This window comes from Triplophysa rosa, linkage group LG20 (assembly GCF_024868665.1).
Source record: "Triplophysa rosa linkage group LG20, Trosa_1v2, whole genome shotgun sequence".
Lineage (NCBI taxonomy): Eukaryota > Metazoa > Chordata > Actinopteri > Cypriniformes > Nemacheilidae > Triplophysa > Triplophysa rosa.
The window spans coordinates 21,160,760-21,182,473 of NC_079909.1; the positions used below are offsets into that span (position 1 = coordinate 21,160,760).

Consider the following 21,714-nt stretch of genomic DNA (forward strand, 5'->3'; position numbering starts at 1 on the left):
AAATAATGTAAGATTTACGTGCATTGTTGTAGGTACCTTACAGAACTCGTCTGTGTGCTGTGACATGTCTCCGTCTCATCCAATCAGCGCCGATGTCAGTCAGAAGCGCGTCCAATAAGCATCCGGTGTGATGTCAGCGCCGCAGGACAGGCGGAGTGTGCGTGAGCGCGCAGCGAGGTCGTGAGCGCACATAGCTGTTGCCTAATGAGACACGCGTGCGCGCTAATATCGGGTCATCTGATTATTGATCGAGCGATTGAGGGATTGATCGATCGATGATGTCCGCGCTGGAGGAGTACGAGCGCGCGCCCAAGCGTCTGAAGGTCTCGCCTGAGGATGACGAGGAGCTCGAGGAAGGCGAGGAGTCAGATTCAGCATCCGCGGGGCTCGTGCGCGATGACGAGGATGAAGATGAAAACGAAGGGCAGCGCAGAGCGCGCAGGAAGGTCAGACTGTCAATCACTTTATGTTTGTCAACGTAAATATTTAAATATTCATATAAGAACAGATTGCATCTCTTTTGACATGAGAAGCTGTCCCGAGGAAAAAGATCAACAACTAAATAATAAACAAACGAATAAACGGAATAAGGGCGAAAACAGAGAAATGTAAAGTCGTCGTGTGCATTAAATAGTACAATAGTATAATTTGAATGAAATATGATTTACTGTCTCGTGTCAGAGACTTTACACACGTGATCTCGCGAGCACACAATTACCATACAGCAGAAATACAAACAAACATCACACGTGAAGACTTCATGTGTAGCATGTTACGTGTTGTCAATAACAGTTACTTCATTTCATTTGCGCCTTCAAAATCTGCGCAAGCAGCATGTTTTGCCATCTGACATCATTCGTTGACAACAATCAATATGTCCGATCATATCGCAAATAATGCAGCAAAAAAAAAAAAAAACATTCATTGACCAAAAAAGGGAAACACAAGCAAAATTAAATATGAATGTGACTGATAGGATTATTTATTATTTTTTAAAAACAATCTAGTATGTATATCAATAAGTATTGTTTTTGTCCATTCTTTTGGCTATTATAATAATAAAGATGTTTGTGAAAGTATAGTACTATGAATGTAATGTAAGTCGCTTTGGATAAAAGCGTCTGCCAAACGCATAAAAGAAAATGATCTGATATCATGAGGCCTTGAAGTGAGACGGAAGCCCAGAGATGCCTGACATAAAAACGGTATTTTTATATAGATATACAAGTTTATTACTGATACCACCATGCAGTGACAGAAGAAGAGAGACAAGGTCTTCATCATTATTATCATCATCGTCATCATCACCTGATGCATTAGTGTGTCTGACACACAGAAATCTGCAGCTTCTCATAATGCATATGGTTTCAAAGCAGCTTTACAGAACATTGATGTTGTAATGTTACCTTGGCCGTAGCCAGGGTCTGAAGATGAGTGAGGTGTCAATAATCTGCCTAATATTAAAGCTAATAAATGCTATAAATAATTCAACTTTTATAAATATAATAAATAATAAAGTTAACAAATGATCAACTTTGAAACTGCATACCCACAACTCACACAACTGTCAATCGGATGACGCATCAAGTGAAATGAATTCATCTCATTCCTTTTTACACCACGGACAATCAACAACTTTGTAAACATCCGTATAAACTGAATAATAAACGTGTAACACCGACACTCAGAAGAGTTTTAAACGGCTGATTGTTCATTCAGAGCTTCACATGAAAAAATGAGCGAGGTCCAGACCTCAGTGACCTCATAGCTGACTGACTACGGCCGTAAATGTCCCCAAACAACCCTGAATGATCCTTATATGATGATGATGATGATGGTGATATCAGAAAGTACAATGGGAAGGTAGAATATAATGTTTAGTGTGAACAAAATGAATATACATGTTAAAGTGATGCTACAAGAATGACAGCTGTGGTCATCTGGGCCTCATTTATTAACAAATGTGTGTGTCGTGAGTGTGTAAGAACAGTTTCACACAAAGTGTGCGATCTACCAACTTGTACTTATTAGGGCTGGGGGATATTGACCAAAATTCATATCTCTGTATTTTTTTGATGAAAGGCGATATCCGATATGTATATCGATATTTTCTACAAAGTGGAATAAATGTTTACTAGCAAGTCAAAGCCTGATGTGAGATGTCCCAATCACCTTTATTAAAATGGCTTGTGAAAAGAAATTAAATGACAGGGTTTTTTCCCTATTTGAAAACATACACCGGGTTTTTCCTGGCTCAACATGAGGCGGAGGTGGTGCCATCCTGATCTTGTACACACACACACACACACACACACACGTAGGCCTACCGTACCTTTAAGTGGCTTATCTCAACTCAACTTTATTTATATAGCGCTTTTACAATTTTCATTGTTACAAAGCAGCTGTACATGAGACATATTGACTACAAGCAAAACAATCAAAGTTGTACCTGCAAAAACAAGAAAAGGTTGAAAACACAGAAGACAGACACACCCACACACAAAACACTCCACACACACAACACGCACACGCACCAACACACACAGACACAGAGACACACACACACACGGATGCGCACGCACACACACACAACACACACACACGTACGTACACAGACAAGTACGCACACACACACACGCTCAGTGAGAGCACACATTTAGGATAAAGGAGAGAGAAGCACAGGTCAAATATAGCAGATAATAAATTCCTATATGCAATATTAATTAAGTAAAACTTTAAGATTCTAAAGCAGCCCCCCCGGTCAGGCAGATAGTGCAAAAACAGTATGCAAACGGTGGCGAGGAACCCAAAACTCTAATCGAGAAAAAAAACCTCAGGAGAACCCAGGCCCAACCAGGGGATTCCAGTTCCCCTCTGGCAAAAGCTGCTGCCTCTGCACAAGCTCCAGAGAACTTGCACAACAAGGCTAAATAAAATAAATAAACTTAATAATAAAATAAATTATAGTTTAAGATTATCATTAATAATCTAATAGCATTTGAAGTTTTGTGGTGAAGACATGTCAAGAGACCGCGTCCTTCTTTATCCAGCTCTATCATCTCAGCTCTTGTCAGGTCCCCACTTCCCATTCTCCGCTCTACCATCAGGTCAGGCCATGAACTGCATCCTGCTCGCTGTGGTAACCTTGGAACAATGAGACAAGACTGGCTGAGAGTAGAGTACTGTTCTGTACTCTTTGATGCAACAAGTACATCAGTTGTGTTTTTGGTTCCGGTTGATCTAACTAATGCAGCCTAAACCCTCTGAAGATTTATATTATGGAAGAGTAGTGTATGCAAGATTAAAAAGATGCGTCTTTAGTCTAGATTTAAACTGACAGAGTGTGTCTGCCTCCCGGACAGTGCAGGGAAGACTATTCCAAAGTTTAGGCGCTAGATAGGAAAAGGATCTACCACCTGCACTTGATTTTGAAATTCTAGGTATTACCAACTGACAGGACGCCTGAGAGCGTAATGCACGTGAAGGACTGTAATACAAAAGGAGTTCATTCAAGTACTGAGGAGCTAAACCATGTAAGGCTTTATAGGTAATAAGCAAGATTTTAAAGTTAACGCGATGCTTTATAGGTAACCAGTGCAAGGTTGACAGAACCGGGCTAATATGTTCATACTTTTTTGTACGTGTAAGAACTCGAGCTGCCGCGTTTTGGACCAATTGGAGTTTTTGTAATAAGCCTGCAGGGCAACCACCTAACAGTGCATTACAGTAGTCTAGTCTTGATGTCATGAATGCATGAATTAACTTCTCTGCATCTGACATTGACAGCATATGACGTAGTTTAGATATATTCTTAAGATGGAAAAACGCAATTTTACAGGTGTTGGCGACGTGGCTCTCAAATGACAGATTACTATCGAATAGAACGCCAAGATTCTTTGCTGACGACGAGGGTTTTATGGAACATCCGTCAATAGTTAAACAGTATTCTTGGTTGTTACTTATAGCAGTTTTCGGTCCAATAAGTAACACTTCCGTTTTGTCCGAGTTCAGTAATAAAAAGTTGTTACTCATCCAGTTTTTTATATCGACTATGCATTCCATTATTCGATGGAACTGCTGTGTTTCATGAGGCTTCGAGGAAATATAAAGTTGAGTATCATCAGCATAACAGTGAAAGCTAACTCCGTGTCGCTTTATTATATCTCCTAGAGGTAGCATGTATAATGCGAAGAGCAGAGGCCCTAAGACTGAGCCCTGTGGTACACCGTACTGGACTTGCGATTTGCGTGACACCTCATTGTTTATTGCTACAAATTGAAAACGGTCGGATAAATAAGATTTAAACCATTTCAAAGCTATTCCCTTAATGCCGACATAATTTTCGAGTCTATGTAGGAGTGTGCTGTGGTCAATGGTATCGAATGCAGCACTAAGGTCTAGCAGCACCAATAACGAGATACAACCTCGGTCAGACGCCAATAGCAGATCATTTGTAACTCTGATCAAAGCAGTCTCTGTACTGTGACATGCTCTAAATCCAGACTGGAATTCTTCATTGATGTCATTCCTTTGGAGGAAGGAGCATAATTGAGTTGAAACTACTTTTTCCAGAACTTTAGATATGAAAGGTAGATTCGATATAGGCCTGTAGTTCCTTAGTTCTCTAGGGTCGAGTTGGGGTTTTTTGACAAGGGGCCTTATAACAGCCACCTTATATGCTTTAGGCACATGTCCTAATGTCAGAGATGAGTTAATAATACCAAGAAGAGGATCTATAATTTCTGGGAGCATCTCTTTCAGTAGATTTGTAGGTATAGGGTCTAGTATGCATGTTGTTGATTTAGATGATCTAATAATTTTAGACAGCTCATCTTGATCTACGGTATAAAATAATTGCATTTTCTCCTTAAGGGCGCTGTAGTTAGTTTGTTCAGCGGGTTTCACTTCTGATTGCATTGTTATAATTTTTTCTCTAATATCTTGGATTTTATATGTGAAGTAGTTCACAGTAGTTCACTTAACCAAAGTGACTTTGAGTTTGACATATTAAAAGTTCTAACAAAAGTAGATAAAAATGACAATGATTAAGTTATATAAAACATTACTTTTATTCAACCAAACAGAAATGTTTTTTTTATCAAATAAAGCATTTTTATCATTTTCAACTAACTTTTCAGCCCACAATAGCCAACTGAATTAAACAGTCTTTCTAAACGAGCAAAGCTCATTCACATCTTTCATTCTCTGTGGTTCACTTTAAAGGATTCAGTGATCTCTTACATTCGTTAGTGACTGAAAAGTTCAATAGTTTAAATGAATCGGTTCAAATGAGTCATTCGTGTGTCTCAATGTGCGTTCATACTGGCGAACTCGCTGTGTACAGTATACGCTGATTCAACGATCCAACTGCACAGCTAAAGACATTACAATGATGTACGTCATGTTAATTTAAGACATTTCAAGAAATTAAATGTACTTGGATGCAAAACAAACAGCCGTGAAACACAGGCGGCTCTTGTTCTGCAACTCTTTTTAGCGCCTCAGTGTGCTGATAACGAAACAGCGCCCCCACTGTGGCGTAATCACGCAACTGCAGTTACAAATCACAGTCTGTTAAATGCACGCAGCATTTCTTGTGAAGACAATTGCGCATTGTCTTCGCATGGGTACTGCGCATGTCAGACACCACAGAGCCGCTTCAAGTTGAACACACCCCATATCGATATTAACGATATTGTCTAATCCCGCACCGCGTTGAGAAAATATATCGATATATCTTAAAAATCGATATATCGCCCAGCCCTAGTACTTATATGTAGAATTGTGTGTAAATTAGGGATATTAATGATTAATCGATGATCGATTAATTGTCGATAAAAGTTTACTCGAAATAACTTAAGGATGATGGAGTTCAAGGTCATGCACGTGTGTGCGGCTCATGCACAAAACACCTACAGCAGAATCATGGAAAACCACAATGGCTGTCCACTTATTACATTACTTGGCTACCGACACACCTTCGTTTTACATTTTATAGAAATAAAAGAAAGTTAATTTGGACAATGGACGCAAGAGTTCGTGAGGCTCACGTCTGTCAGCGCGTATGGAAAGCCAAAGTATTCATTAACGCCTGATAGGGCGTCTTATTGCACACTGACGCGTCAAAAGTGTGCGATTCTGCAGCAAACGCGCGTCATTGACGTGTGATTTTCCACGTAAACGCACGTTCTCGATCATGAACGTGAACGAGCACGACGTTTAAGAACATGTGGGATTTATCAACAATGATTACTCAATGGTGTGCGTACGGATGTTTGATAAATACAGATTTTTTTGTACTTAGACACATTCTAAGTTTCATTCATTGGACAAAATGTAGAACCTTCTACACACTGTTGATAAATGAGGCCTGGAGTCCTCACATGTTCGGTGTTCACAGGTGTTCACAGGTTCATGATGATGATGATGATGATGATGATGATGTCACACTCTTCTGACCTGTGTTTTTCATCACTGCACAGCACAGGTGCTAAAATCTGTGTAAATGTGTCCCGCTGATGTCTTCATGCTGTGAATGTGGTTTTGTTTTCACAGTTATTAAGGAAAGATTAGTGAAGACTATTTCACACCTTTCTTGAGCAGGAACATTTTGAACATTCTGTAAGGTGTGTAAAACAGCGATCAGAGCCCTGAAACACTAATGGATTCATTTTACAGAAGCGTTTTAACATGTGAAGTCTGTCAGTGAACATTCACATGATGATTGTGTTGTTTCATTTCATTTTGTAAAATCACTGTGAACATTTCACACTTGTGAGAACACAGTACTGTTGATTTACATACACTTTTATTTATTTTGTTTACAGTGCATTCAAACCACACATTTTTCACCGGTGTTTGTGTTTTCTGGGACCTTCGTCCTCTTGAATTGTGCAGACAGCGTCAGGTGTTTGATGAGATGTGAGGAGATCTTAAGTGATTGTTTGTGTCAGAGATACACAGCCGTGGCCCGTGACGGTGACATCAGACACATTCAGATGTTCCTTATGAAACACAAATATATACTGTATATATCAGAATAAACTGGAAAATAAAATGCAAGATAATACATTTCAATAATCAAGTGCTCAGATTTTTCAATATATGAGAAGCGCTAATTCCTTATGTTTTATTCCATATATTGTTGTAAATATTAACTTTGTATTATTATTCTATTTATTTAAAAAAATATAAATGAATAAATGATTTAATATGTTGACAGTTCATTTGTTGAATAATGTATTTTCTTGGCGTTGAGGGTGACAACCACCTTATAGGACATTAAAATGACTTGAGATTGTTCTAATGTGTATATGATGTGTGTGTGTGTGTGTGTGTGTGTGCAATAAATGTTTGAGTTGATATCGAGATCTTCACTAATATTGACTTTTGATTGCAGACGAGAGAAATCTGAGCTCAGTTTGACACACTGTTGACATCTCTTCTCAAACTCACACTTGTCACATGTCTGACTCTGAGACACACATGATGAGACTTAAGCAAGGTTTCCATTTGATGTCCAGTGAATGTCAGTGATGTCCAGGAGAAGTAATAGAGATATTAAAGAGATGGCCGGGAGTATCTCTGTGTGACACATTGATTTGTGTGTTGTGTTGTGTTGCTGTCATCAGTGGTTGTTTGAGCTGATTCCAGATCAGTGAACAGTGTCCTCAGAAGTTCCTCAATTCAATTCAATTTTATTTATATTTTATTTTTTATATATTTTATTTATAAAAATATATATTTTTTATATTTCACAATGTGCATTGTTCCAAAGCAGCTTTACAGGAGAAAATAAGAAAAACTGAAAAACACAAAAAAGGTCAAACACAGCACAGCTCATGGTGTTTATAGAACAAGCAAGATTATTCTAGTAAATACTATCTAATAAATGGAATCTCCCGGTGGTTTATTTAGCATATTTTGCATTAAGTGAATGCTTGGCTGAAAAGATGTGTCTTTAATCTAGATTTAAATTGGGAGAGTGTGTCTGACCCTCGAATAGTATCGGGGAGGCTATTCCAGAGTTTAGGTGCTACGTATGAGTAAGCTCCGCCCCCTTTGGTGGATTTAGTTATTCCAGGTGTTATCAAAAGTCTGGAGTTTAGAGATCTTAGAGAGCGTGATGGGTTGTAGTGTGGTAGAAGCTCTGTTATGTAGGTAGGGGCTAAAACGTTTAAGGCTTTATAAGTAATTAAAAGAACTTTAAAGTCAATACGATACTTAATGGGTAACCAGTGAAGGGTTGATAACATTGGGGTTATGTGATAGTATTTTCTGGACCTGGTTAGAACTCTGGCAGATGCGTTCTGAACTAACTGTAGTTTGTTTATTGATGATGCAGCACAACCACTAAGCAGTGCATTACAGTAGTCAAGTCTTGAGGTCACAAATGCATGAATAAGATTCTCTGCATCAGCCACACATAAAATATTTCGCAATTTGGCAACATTTCTAAGGTGGAAGAAGGCTGTTTTTGTGACATTTGAGATGTGATTTTAAATGACAGGTTGCTGTCTAATATAACGCCAAGGTCTTTAACTGTATTTGTTGGAGTAACAGTGCAGCCTTCAACTTGCAGGTTATAATCCGAAATATTCTGCTCACGTGTCTTTGGTCCGATGTTTGTTTATGTAGAACAGAGAGCATAAAACATCCACCTCACATCATGAACAATACACATAATCTCATCTTTCTAAAGTCACATCGTGTTGTTTTTTTCATTGTGGATGATGTCATTTCCTGTCAGTGTTGTTATTGGTTTGCAGAGGAGGCTTGTTGATGTTATCTGTGTTAGAATGACACACATGAGTATTATAATTCTTCACACACTCATAAATCAGCTTCTTCTCATCTGTAAATCAGACCCGTCAATCAATCCTAGCACATTGATGTTTATAGAGGAAAACATACACATTTACAATGAAACGCTTTAGAGGACCTCAGAAATGATTGGAGGTTATTTCCCATGATTCAGTGCGAGATCAGTTGTCTAGTTGCTGTGATGGTTTGGGTACTGCTAAGAGCACTAGCTCGCTCACTCACCGACAGAATCAGCTCTCTCACAAATAGTTCAGTTAAATCTTCAATTATATCCTCTGTTCATATGAAATGAATGTGATAGAAAGTGGTGTTTTATTTGAAATAATCCTTAATGGCTATGTAGTGGACACTGATGTCACTCACTCTATAGGGACTCGTGAAGGAGTGAGCACATGTTTGATCTGTTCAGTGTTCACATATAACATTTATATAAGCGTCTGCGACAGTCACAAGCACACACTATTTCTGTCAAGGCGTCAACTACTCATTTGAGCAACTTCTATAATCAGATTCAAGTCTGATGACATTACAAAAGCAGCTGCAGTCACTGTCAACACTGCGTCTGATTTCAAGTCTAATAAAACTGATCTTGACTTAGTCTGAAACAGTTATATCAGGATCTGATACGGGTGTGTGTGTGATTGCCATGATGTGGGTGGGGTTAAACCGTTTGATAAATATATTCCGTCCAGAAACTTCATTATGCATTTGAATGAAAATTTGTTATAGTGATCTGATCTTTTGTTGTCTTTACAAATCTCAGGATGAGGTTATAACAACAGTGTGTTGTGAAGCATATTCTCTGTCCGTGTGTGGTACTTTAAATATTTAGCTGTACTCTGACATCACTTCCTGTTACGCCCGTTAGATCCTTCAGTGACCACAAGTGCCTAAAACTGTCATATCTGCACACGCACACACACACGCACGCACGCACGCACACACACACGCACACACAGACACGCACACACACCCATACGCACACATACACGAACACACGCACGCACGCACGCACACACACACACACACACACATTCGCACGCACGCACACACACACGCACACACACATGCACGCATACACGCACACACACACATATGCACACACACACGCACACATACGCACGCACGCACACACGCACGCACACACATATGCACACACACACACATACGCACGCACACACGTTTATTTTTACTGTCTGTGTAAATGAGAACATTCCATAAACATTGTATGAAGACAGAACAAGTGAAGGATCTCTTTGAAGTGATGGAGCTGGTTTGTGTGTTAAAGCACTGAATCATTGAAATACTCATCAGATCAGTTGTTGTTGTTGTGTTATGATGTTTTGATGTGGCGGGGCGGGGGGGGGGCCGTCGCTGATGTCATTTCCTTCATCATCTTTAAATCCAGATGCAGGAAGCTGTTAAACACACAGACGCAGCTCTGCATCTCTCTCCAACTGTAAAAAGAGGAATATAAGAGAGCGATGGAGTTGACACGGATGTGTTTTGTGTCTGTTTTTGATGTAAATATGAAATGAGTTTATTGTTCGGGCGGATGTGTGAAGGTTTCAGGACGCTCTGATGTTGCTGAAGTTGTTTGTCATTTAATCTTTGTGGTTGAAAAACATTTAGGAGTTTTGCAGAAGAGAAATGGAAAGCTGGTGCGATGCGTGCAGAGGAAAGAGCAGAATGCAGCGCTCGGATGGCACGTGTGGTTTCACATGCAGAGAAAAGAAAAACACCTCAATCTGAACGTTACAGGTTCACATGCACCAGTGTAGAAAACAAGTGACGCATCCATCACACGTCTGCATGATCATGAACAAACAGACATGTGATAACATCATACTGAATAATCATCACTACTGTAACATAAAACTGATCTCAGATCAGATCCAAAAGAGACTTTATCAGCGTTTCTAGATGTATTGTGGTCATTTCAGTCCAGTGTCTGTTGAATTTCAACAAAATCAAACCTCAGGAGAGACATAAAGTCATCAAAGCCTGACAGCACGACAACACACATTTATACTGTCATAAAAATCCAGATGATCACATCAAAAATAACTGTACAGTTGAATTCAGATTGATTTATGTAACGCTGTTCACAGCTCACACTGTTGCAAAGCAGCTTTACACGAGGGCACAATATAAAACATATCAAACACAAACTGATCAAAACATTTCATTCAAAACGTTTCCTTCATACATGTAGAAATATTAGCCTTGTTTTGCTTAAAAGTGAATCTGAACTTGTTCTCTTTGCAATATTTGAGGCGTAAGCGCATCTTTTCTGTTCTTTTCATCAGTTTCTCCAGTTTTCCTTTTCTGCAAATAAATGAAAATGTATTTGAAATTTGAGAGAAATATTGTTAGTAGTTCACAGAAAGAAACAAAAATGATCATTTTACCTAAACACATACCTAGAAATAGTACATTTTTAAAATCACAAAAGCATTATTTCCACGGCTGTATATACAGTTTTAGGCATGTGCTTCAGTTTTCCCAGCATGCCCAGTGTGTGTGTGTGTGTGTGTGTCTCATGACACTGATGTGCGCTGTCACTGTTACTGAAACATGTTTCTCAATGTTGTGTGTTTGTGTTGTGCAGGATCACGCCTCTGACACGCATCACATCGCTCCGTCTCCGGTGGTTCACGTTCGTGGATTGTGCGAGTCTGTGGTGGAGGCTGATCTGGTGGAGGCCTTGGACAAATTTGGGAACATCTGGTAAACTGACTTTCATTTGACTTGTGTTCATGCGTTCATCTTCCTGCTGGACTCTGTTTCACCATCAAACACACAACCAATCCAGTCAATATTTCACCAGATGAACTCTTGTGATGATTTGATATCAAACACACAGAAGTCGCACAAAAAAGTGTGATCATCACATCATCCATGAGCATTTGTCACACTTCACGTGAAGTTCATAACACTCATACAGTACATACATCGAGTATGTAAGGCTGCGTTTATATTTGTCATTAACATGTGATCTCTGTGATCTGAACAAGCAGATCGGATCTTCAGACAATCAGGACACTTGTCAACATCAAGTGGCTTCCACATCTGGAGATCTGATCGGATCTCTCTAGTTTCCTGCCCATTATTTGAAAAAGCCTGCAGTTTAAGAATAGCCCCGGTGCGGGGAGAGATTTCACACAACACATATAACAGGGAGGATGAGCATGTTACAGATAATGATGCGCTGGAAAGTATCCACGTGCGGCAGCCATGTTGAAATCGAGGCAGCACTGGGAAGTAAACCACGGTCAGAATCAGATACAGGCTACAGTTGTTTGGACTACCAAGCTGGAGTTATTAAAACCATAAATTATCTTATATGTGACAGTAAAAGCAGAGGATGTTTGTCAAAGATTACACAAGCTTTTGTACTGACCGCTTCAGCCATACCACCATCACATGTTCAAGCTGCGGTGGATTTCACTCGAGCACACACACACATGTCTGGTTGACTATCCCCGTGGGGACAGTCCATAGGCGTAATGTTTTTATACTGTACAAACTGTATATTCTATCCCCTATCCCTAACCCTATCCCTAAACCTAAAGATCATAGAACACTTTTTGCATTTTTAGATTTGTAAAAAATATTGTTCTGTACAATTTATTAGCTTTTGTGCCCATGAGGACCTCAATTTTGGTCCCCACGGTGACGCGAGTCCCCATGTGTTGGTGTGTATTCAGTTTAGGTCCCCACCGGGATATACAAACATGAACACACACACACACACACACAGAGACTCTAACGGTGTTTCTAAACACATCATTTGTTTATTCGTGTCACAGACACATAAAATAATCACTTAAGTAGACCGAAGTTACTATGATCAAAAGCGATCACTAACATTGTTCTCGTCTATTTTGGTTGATTCTAGGGGTGTAACGATACTTCGTAATACAATATTTCACGATGCAAAAATGTCATCGAAGAGAGATGGGGATATTTTACAATATGTTTAATTGTATTTGTTGAGTGGTCATGACGCTACCTACTCTGCGCCAGCGCGTCACGTGTTCTTATCTCACATATGCGCTAGAGAGAGAAGTCTCTGGGAGAAGGGGAAGCACAAGACACAATCTCTGTCTCCAAGTGGTTTACAAAGCGTCATATTTTCCTTCACAATCGCCGTTAAAACACAGCAAACTTGAAGCGTGAACTTGAAGCACCCCGGAACTCATTACAAAGGAGCACAAGCGTGTTTAAATGCCAATATTCATTTATCCGCTGACGTGAGCTGCTGCATGACGTGATATGCAACATAAAGTAAGCCAAAAGAAACCAGCGCTGTTCCGATCAGAGAACCGATGAAGTGAGTCGTACTGTAGATTAAAATATCCAATATGAACTGCATGATTGAAGAAATGTAATACAGTTTATGTAATATGTCTTTTTGAAAGATTCTTCTCATTCATTACTGTCTCAAGCAAAGACAGCGCAGCTTCAAAGAGACACGAGCCAATAGCGCTTGAGCGTGAGCTCTTTCAGAGCGTTTCATTGGTTTAATGTACTGAATGAACACGCCCTTCACTGAACGAATGAGTCAATTGAGTCAAAATGAGACTGAATGAACTGCTACATGTCGTTCATGGTCTAATATTCTCTGTGTTCCAACAATGCATATCCAGTAGTTACTCAACTCTTCTGAAAAATAAAGGTAATGACCTGGTTTCATTTAATTCCAAGGTAAAGTAAATGATGTCGAAACAGTTCAATCTTTGTATGGAACATTTAATTACACCAATTAAATGAGTTAAACCAGATAGATTTTAGTAGACTAATATAATGTAGGTTTTGCGACTAAAAATAGACTAAAACTATGATAAATTGGGATGACTAAAACTAAATTGCACTTTAGTCAAAAGACTATGACTAAAGCTAAATCAACATTTGGCCTAATGGTTCTCACTGTCACAGGGTCACCATACCTGACAAATAGGTCACTTTCACGTTCCTTTCACTTCACTTCAATGGCTTCAACTTCACTTCATCAGTTAAACACATGCGGATCCATCGAAGTGTACCGGAGGTCTGCTAGTGCATGTGCAAACGTCAATCTTTCTTAGAGATCGCAATGTTTTCCTACTATGGTGAGGGAAATGACACCGGACTGATTGGGTCAGTTCAGATTGGGTCGGTTATATTAATTAACACTAATAACAGAAGTGTTAGTTTTGCCTTTTTAAATTGGACCCGAGTTGGATAATAAAACAAGCAGATTGACCAGGAGACATTTGCAAGCAGGACTTCAAAGGACGTTTGATAGAAGTGTTTTAGAGGTATGCGCACACACACAATATCAGTGTGTTACACAGAACAGCTGTCACAGCCGATGTTAAAGTCATGAAGCTGTTATTTGACCGTTGGTTCTCTTAGAATGCGTGTAGCTGAACTCTTATGACCAGCTGGAGGACTGTGATGAAAGTGAAAGTAGTTTAGCGCGCAGCTCAGTCAAACGTTTACAATCTCTGAGAACCAACCACTACTCCAGCGGCTCTTCCTCTTCTCTAAGGAAGGCCTCAGCTTTTTTTGGCGTATTCCTTTGGGCGGAGGTTATTAAAAGCACTGGGAATAGTGACATCATGTACCCGGGAAGTAGAGGGCTGTAGTCTGATTCCAGCCGTTCTCTGTAGTCCTTGAAAAGTGATTTCTGTTGAAGACAATATCTCGTTTGGCACTGAACTGTGAGCTTGATCATTTTGCAGGTATTGTTTGTGCTCTCACAGCAACATTACACACTAACTAAGGTTGAAAAATGGCATCACAGGGAAGGGCCGCTTTAAAACACAACTGAGAACTCGGGAGCTCTGAATGAGAAATAACATTCTCCTTTGGCCGTGAACATGATTCTCTTCCGCTGTGTGAAAGTAAATCTGCAGTACGTCATTCTCACAATGAAAGAGGATCATTGTTGTGTTTGTTTTTGCTTCTGAATTAAAGGGAAGAGAGAAGAGAAACATCTGCTCACATGAGAGACGCTGTGGGATTTTCATGATAAACACTGAGTATAGAAGATAAAGAAGCAGTTTTGTTGAAAAGAGACACCGGCTTTCTGCAGAAATTCAGGACGTCTGTTTATTTATAGACTGATGGTCATATCCCATGACACAGACTCTCATGTATTACACTAATATAGAAATTCATGTCATATGACACCAATCCCATCATTCTTTAATGTGATGCTGAAAACAATGACAGCCCATAAATTCAGAGAGACACAAGAACACTTCAAACAAACAATCTTGTGTTATTTGGCAGAAGAAACTGAGATGACTGATCATCTGATGGTGTGAATTCTTTGTGTTTCTGTGAGTTGTTTTGGTTATTAACACACAGGTGATGTGGACACCGTCACAGCTCACGTTCATACAGATAAATGACCAAAGTTTTCTGTGGTATGTTTGTTTCATACACGAGGGCCGTTGTGTGTTTCCTCCGTCAGTTATGTCATGATGATGCCGTTTAAGCGTCAGGCTCTGGTGGAGTTTGAGGACCTGGAGAGCGCTGACCGCTGCGTGTCGTGCGGCTCTCGGGAGGCCGTCTACATCGCCGGACAGCAGGCGTACTTCAACTACTCCACCAGCAAACGCATCACCCGACCCACCAATGCCGACGACCCCAACAGCGGCAACAAAGTGCTGCTGCTGTCCATCCAGAATCCACTCTATCCCATCACTACGGTAACCACGGCAACCAGAGCCACAGCATAACTACATGACAGTTTTATATAACCAGCACACTCACACACAGCTGACCTCTGATCTCTCTCTCTCTCTCTCGCTCTCTCTCTCTCTCTATCTCTCTCTCAAGTTCAAGTTGAAATAATGGGTCTATTTTTTGTATTTGTTAATATATATGCCCCAAATATTGGAGCAGAGAGAATTACTTTTTTTTTTAAGTTAATGATAGTCTAAAGGTCTTTGATAAGAATGCATTTTTGGTTCTGGGTGGTGATTGGAATTGTACCTTAAATTTGACTATAGATAGAAATGGAGAAGAACCGTATCCTCCTTCTGCAAATGTTCTGAGTATTATTATTAGAGATTATGAATTATTTGATGTTTGGAGAGAACAGCATCCAAAAATAAAACAATATTCATGGGTTAAAGCTTCTAGTGAACATTTTAGCGCAGCAAGACTAGATAGGTTTTATATAAATGAAAATAAGAGTAATAGAGTTTTAAAATCAGTGATTTCTCCAAATGGTTTTTCAGACCATCATTTGTGTTTAATTGAATTAAGTTTAAAGAAATCAAGAAGTTGTAGCTTTTATTGGCATTTTAATGTGAAATTGTTGTATGATGTGACCTTTTGTGAGAAATTTGAATTATTGTGAAATCACTGGAAGGAAAAAAAGAAGAATTATGATAATATTGTGCAATGGTGGGAAGTGGGAAAAACCCACAAAAAAGATTGTTTTGTCAAAATTATACTGCTCATAATAACAGCTTAATCAAAAAGAAAATTAATTATTTGGAGAGAGAAATAGAACAAATTGAAATGAATGCAATTAATAGTAATATGATAGATATGGGAGGGTTGGACAAGAAAAAGAAAGCTTTAGGCACTCTTCTTCATGAACATGCAAAAGGAGCTTTAATAAGAGCTCGTTTTTCTTCTTTAGGAGATATGGATGATCCTAGTTCTTTTTTTTAAATTAGAAGAATTTAATAGAATAGAAAAAAGAATAGAAAAGAAGGAAATGGAGAGAAAAAACAATGGTAAAAAAAAAAACAATGGTACTTTGACAACTGATTCAAAGGAGATGAGTATGCTTGCTAGGAATTTTTATGAAGAATTGTTTAGGGCACAAAAGTGTGATATTTCAAGTAGGGCTGAAACGATTCCTCGAGTAACTCGAGTTATTCGAATACAAAAAATCATCGAGGCAATTTTTGATGCCTCGAAGCCTCGTTTAATCCATTTAACTACAGTACACACGGAGCACTGCGTTTCCCCACGGACCGTTATTACTGACGCACAGCCCGCTAAACTCTATTCATGTTACAGTCTCATGCATTCACCGTGAGACACACGCATTTTAGTATGTTCACAAGCTCACACGCGTTTCTCATGCTGATAAATAACTGATAGCTTATAGGGCTGTGACGGTTGCCGTAACAACCGCACCACCGCGGTGGTAAAGTGCCATGACGGTGAACTGCCACCGGCGGTAGTTCACGTCACTCTGACAAATATAGGTGTAATAAATATGAGAGTTGCGATAACGATTGCTAGTTGTAGCCTTTCAGTTGTGGATGGTTTTATTTAAAAGATTTTAAATTAACAGAAATTATTGGCATACGTGTCCGTTGGTGCGTTCGAGCGCAGGCCTGCACGGCAAAACCCAGGTTATTCTGCGGCTTCTGCAATGGATCTTGTTGTGAAATGAACAGATACGTAAAATCAAAACTGGCTATGACCCGCTTGCTTAGTGTCGGAGCGCGCGCAGGTTTTGCCGCGGTTGCGGAGAGACATCTATTCATTTGCGCTCCTGCGCACATCTTCTGAACGCTCATTTAGTGCAGCTGTACACATTTTAATCTGGACAATGTCAACAAGTAAGTTTCACATCAACGAGTCGGAAAAAGTAAAGTTTTTATGGCAATCTGAATAGGAAAGCCAATGTAGGTTTAAACAGTTTGTTTCAAACGGAATTGTTAAGGACTGTAAGGGTTAATACGCCACTGACTGAAGTTACTGCAACAAGAGCTTTTTTATTTAGTATTTAGCTTTCTTATATCATTTAAGTTTTCATTATTTACTGATGTTTATTTCAATGTTTTATATGCTGTAGCGTGCCCTTTCACTGATGGATTTGCGCGTTAAACATTGACGGATGCTTCATCTTCATTTATTTCAAATATCATATTTCAATTATTTAACAAGTTCAAGTATTTAAATAAGGTCTATATTTCTCTTCCACTCGTCATGTGGTTGCTACACACAAATATAATAATATAAATATTATTTATATAAATAATATATATTTCTCAACCACCGCACCGTCGCGGTCGATTTGTCTATTACCACCGCGGTGGTAAAAAACTGCCACCGTCACAGCCCTAATAGCTTATTGAAATGGTGAACTGATATTTGACTTGGTTTTAGTCTATTTTACGAGTGAAACTTGTTTTCCGGCTGCATTGAGTCCATCAAACTAGATGCGGACTAGTGGACACCGAATCCTGTTATTTACACATTTCATCTGTCTGGTCTGCGTGTCTGAGTGAATGAACTGCACAGTTTAACGTGCTACACGCGTGATGCTCATGAATTTGTCTGCGTCTGCGCTGAATGAGGACATGAACTTCACCTCCAGAGTTGCTCTGAGAGTTTATTTCACAAACATGTTATTGTTTGAGTGAAGAAACAGACATACTAAAAAATAAGGGTCTTCTGACAACCTGCCAAAATAAAAGTCATAGGCTATTGTTTGAAATTATTAGTTCCATTTTTATTCATGTTTCTTATTTATATATTTGTATTATATTGCATTTTGAATTTAATATGGCAATGGAATGTACTAAATGGGTTTAGTTTTCGCAGATATTAATGTATGCTATTTCAGCAATAAAAACTAATTGTTCTAAAAAGGAAACAAATTAGTTGTTTTACTCATTTTAAGAGACCTGTCTTATTTTCTCTTGTATATTTAGTATTGCTTTTTAATAAAGAAAAAGTACTTATTATCCGAATACCCGATTAATCGATGGAAAATCAGTAGAATACTCGATTAGTAAAAGAATCGATAGCTGCAGCCCTAATTTCAAGTATGGACTTTTTACTGAATGATATGCCTACATTAAATGATAAACAGAGAAAGGAGTTAGACTCCAAAATAAAGATGGAAGAACTATCTGAAGCAGTAAAACAACTTTCTCTTGGTAAAGCTCCTGGTGTCGATGGGCTTCCTGCAGAATTTTATAGAAAGTTTTGGAAGATACTCAATGAAGACATGTTGGAGGTATATAAAGCCTCTTTTGAAAATGGAGAACTACCTATGAGTTGTAAAAGGGCTGTACTTCCTTTGTTACCTAAAAAAGGAGATCTTGGTCTTTTACAAAATTGGAGACCCGTAGCTTTGTTATGTACGGACTATAAAATTCTTGCAAAGGTTTTCTCAAATCGTTTGAAAAAATATCTTGTCTTTTTTATACAAGAAAATCAGACTTATTGTATACCAAAAAGAACTATTATGGACAAACTTTTCTTTTAAGAGATGTAATTGATCTTGCATATATGGACAATCAAGATATAGAGATTCTTTCAATAGATCAAGAGAAGGCATTTGATAGAGTAGCTCATTGTTATTTGTTTAATACTTTAAAGGCTGTTGGAATTGGAGAGCTTTTTCTGTCTGGAATAAAACTCTTGTATACTGGGGCATCAGCTATGTTAAAATTGGGAGGTGGACTCAGTCAACCAGTCTTGATAAATAGAGGAATTAGACAAGGGTGTCCTCTGTCAGGACAGCTATATGCTTTAGCAATTGAACCTCTGCTCTGTCAAATAAAGAAAAATCTACATGTTTTTTTTGTGAAAGGGTTGGAAGAAAGGTCTATTAAAGTGTCTGCATATGCAGATGATATTACAGTTTTCATTAAAAATGGAAATTATGTTAAAGTGTTTAAAGAAATCTAAAACTTTATGAAAACGCTTCATCTGCAAGGGTCAATTGGAGCAAAAGTGAGGGTTTTAATATTGGGGATTGGCAAGAGAGTCCTCCTCCAGTACTCCCAGGTGGAGTTAAATGGGGAAAAGAAGGTTTGAAATGTCTTGGGATATACCTAGGGAAAGAAACATTTGTGAAAAAGAATTGGGAGGGTATTTTGGAAAAAGTGTCCGAAAAATTGTCTGGATGGAAGTGGGTGCTACCTAAATGGTCATATAGGGGAAGAGTTTTGGTAATCAGTAATTTAATTGCATCTATGTTTTGGCACAAAATGACTGTTTTAAATCCACCGAATTATGTTGTTTGCGGAATTCAGAGAAAATTGATTGACTTTTTTTGGTCTGGATACCATTGGACAAAGGCAGCTGTGCTTTATTTGCCAGTCAATGAAGAAGCACATGGACTAATAAACATTCAAAGTCGAATTATGACCTTCAGACTTCAAACAGTGCAAAGATTGCTGTATTTTGGAGAAACTATGTGGACTGATACAGTTTGTGCTTTATTGCAAAAAGTGGACATTTTTAAATATGATAAGCAGTTGTTTTTAATGAGGTTGACAGATTTGGATGTGAGTGGCACCTCATCCTTTTATCATTCAGTTTTAAAGTTTTAAAAGCATGGACATTTGTTTTTAAAGTGGACAGAGATCTTTCAAGTCCTGGAAACTGGATCAAACATGAGCCACTCTTAAGTGTTCCTTTGATTGAAGTCAAGGACTTGGATCTGAACAGTTTAAGATCTTCAATGGCGAAAGCTTGTTGCACCAAAATATCAGATTTGAGGACTGGCAATAACTGGAAAAGTTCTGAGGAGATGTGTCAATTGACTGGAATAAAATCTTTTAGGTTCATGGAAATGATACTCAAAAAAGTCTTTTGTTTTATCCCTTCTGCCTTTCGACATTATACTTTACTTAAGATGCAATGAGAATCAAAATGGATTGATATTTTTGGGATAGACTCTTGCCCAAAAGGTTGTTGGAGATATATAAGACTCCAATAGAGAAAGGCACTGCAGATCTCCAATGGAGAATTGTTCATTGCGCGATTGCTACCAACATGTCATGGCTCTGCCTCTATTAGTCATGTTTTTCTTGGTCCTGTGGCAGAGCCATGACAAGGCCTTTGGTTATGTGTGGAGAGAAACATATTGTTGTCCTTTTGACAATAATATGCGTTCTCTCCAGTGTCTTGTCATTAGCCCCGCCCCTCTCGTCTCATGTATTGCTTTCCTGCCGTGTCTAATGTTCCCCACCTGCCCTCGTTAATTATCCCTCGTTTGTCTTGCCTTTATATTGCCCTCATGTTTCATTGTCCTGTGTTTGGTCATTGTTTGTGCTATGTGCCTTCCAGTTAGTCTTGTTATTCGTCCAGCGTCAACCGTCTTTGCCCATTCTTGTTCCCGTCTGCTACTTCCTTGTCTGTTTAGTAAGTGTTTAGTTTAGTTTTTCAAGTGTTTATTCAGTTTAATGTCAGTTAGTCTTCGTACTATTATTTATCCTGTTTGTGTTTTGCCCCATCGTGGGTTCTTGTTTTGTATTTTATTATTTAAATAAACTGTTTGTTTGTTAACCCCGTCACTGCCTGCCTGCATTTGGGTTTTTTCCACGCCAGTCCGTGACACCAACAAACATGTAGCACATTTTGAGTCCATGTAACAAAGAAGTGTGTCTTTTGTAACGAAGAAGAAACAGTGGATCATATTTTTTTGTATTGTTTCAGATTAAGAGGATTATTTCTCATGTTAGAAGATTTGGTTGGGAGACTGGGGGAGGTCTTTAGTATGGTCAATTTTATATTTGGTCCAAAATATGCTACAGGAAGGAGGAAAAATATTTCCTTAAATTTTATAGTGGGTGAAGCAAAGTTAGCAGTATGGATAACGAGAAAAAGAAAATGAAGAGGTGACAATTTGGTGAACCCTGAAGTAATGTTCAAAGGACTAATAATAGCAAGAATTAGAGCAGAATTTGCTTTTTATAAATTGACAAATAATGTATTGACTTTTAATGAAATTTGGGGCATTGATAAATGCCCCATTTTTAATAAAAAAATATATATCATTTATTTGTTTGGTAGTAATGAGTTGTGAAAATTATGTGGGGTTTTTAAAAAGTTTTTTATTTTTTTGACTAATGTAGTGATTAATAAAGGTGTGTAAAAACTCTCTCTCTCTCTCTCTCTCTCTCT

At 38.6% G+C, this 21,714-nt stretch overlaps 2 protein-coding genes across 3 annotated transcripts in view; one reads left to right on the top strand and one right to left on the bottom strand.

Annotated features, from left to right (window-relative positions):
* Window positions 1–158: 158 nt before the first annotated feature.
* The window catches only part of LOC130571125 (heterogeneous nuclear ribonucleoprotein L-like), a 27,829-nt gene continuing 6,273 nt past the window's right edge, over window positions 159–21,714 (top strand). The window contains exons 1-3 of one of the 2 annotated variants that reach the window (XM_057361893.1): window positions 159–446; window positions 11,435–11,553; window positions 15,290–15,527. In XM_057361893.1, coding sequence (XP_057217876.1) covers window positions 276–446; window positions 11,435–11,553; window positions 15,290–15,527 — 528 coding nt within the window. In that variant the 5' untranslated portion in view covers window positions 159–275. The remainder of the gene's footprint in view (window positions 447–11,434; window positions 11,554–15,289; window positions 15,528–21,714) is intronic. The other variant, XM_057361894.1, reaches the window with a different exon arrangement.
* LOC130571126 (uncharacterized) overlaps window positions 453–21,714 on the bottom strand; it is a 155,984-nt gene continuing 134,722 nt past the window's right edge. The window contains exon 2 of the mRNA XM_057361895.1: window positions 453–4,473. Within this exon, the coding sequence (XP_057217878.1) occupies window positions 3,277–4,179 (903 nt within the window). The 5' untranslated portion in view covers window positions 4,180–4,473 and the 3' untranslated portion in view covers window positions 453–3,276. The remainder of the gene's footprint in view (window positions 4,474–21,714) is intronic.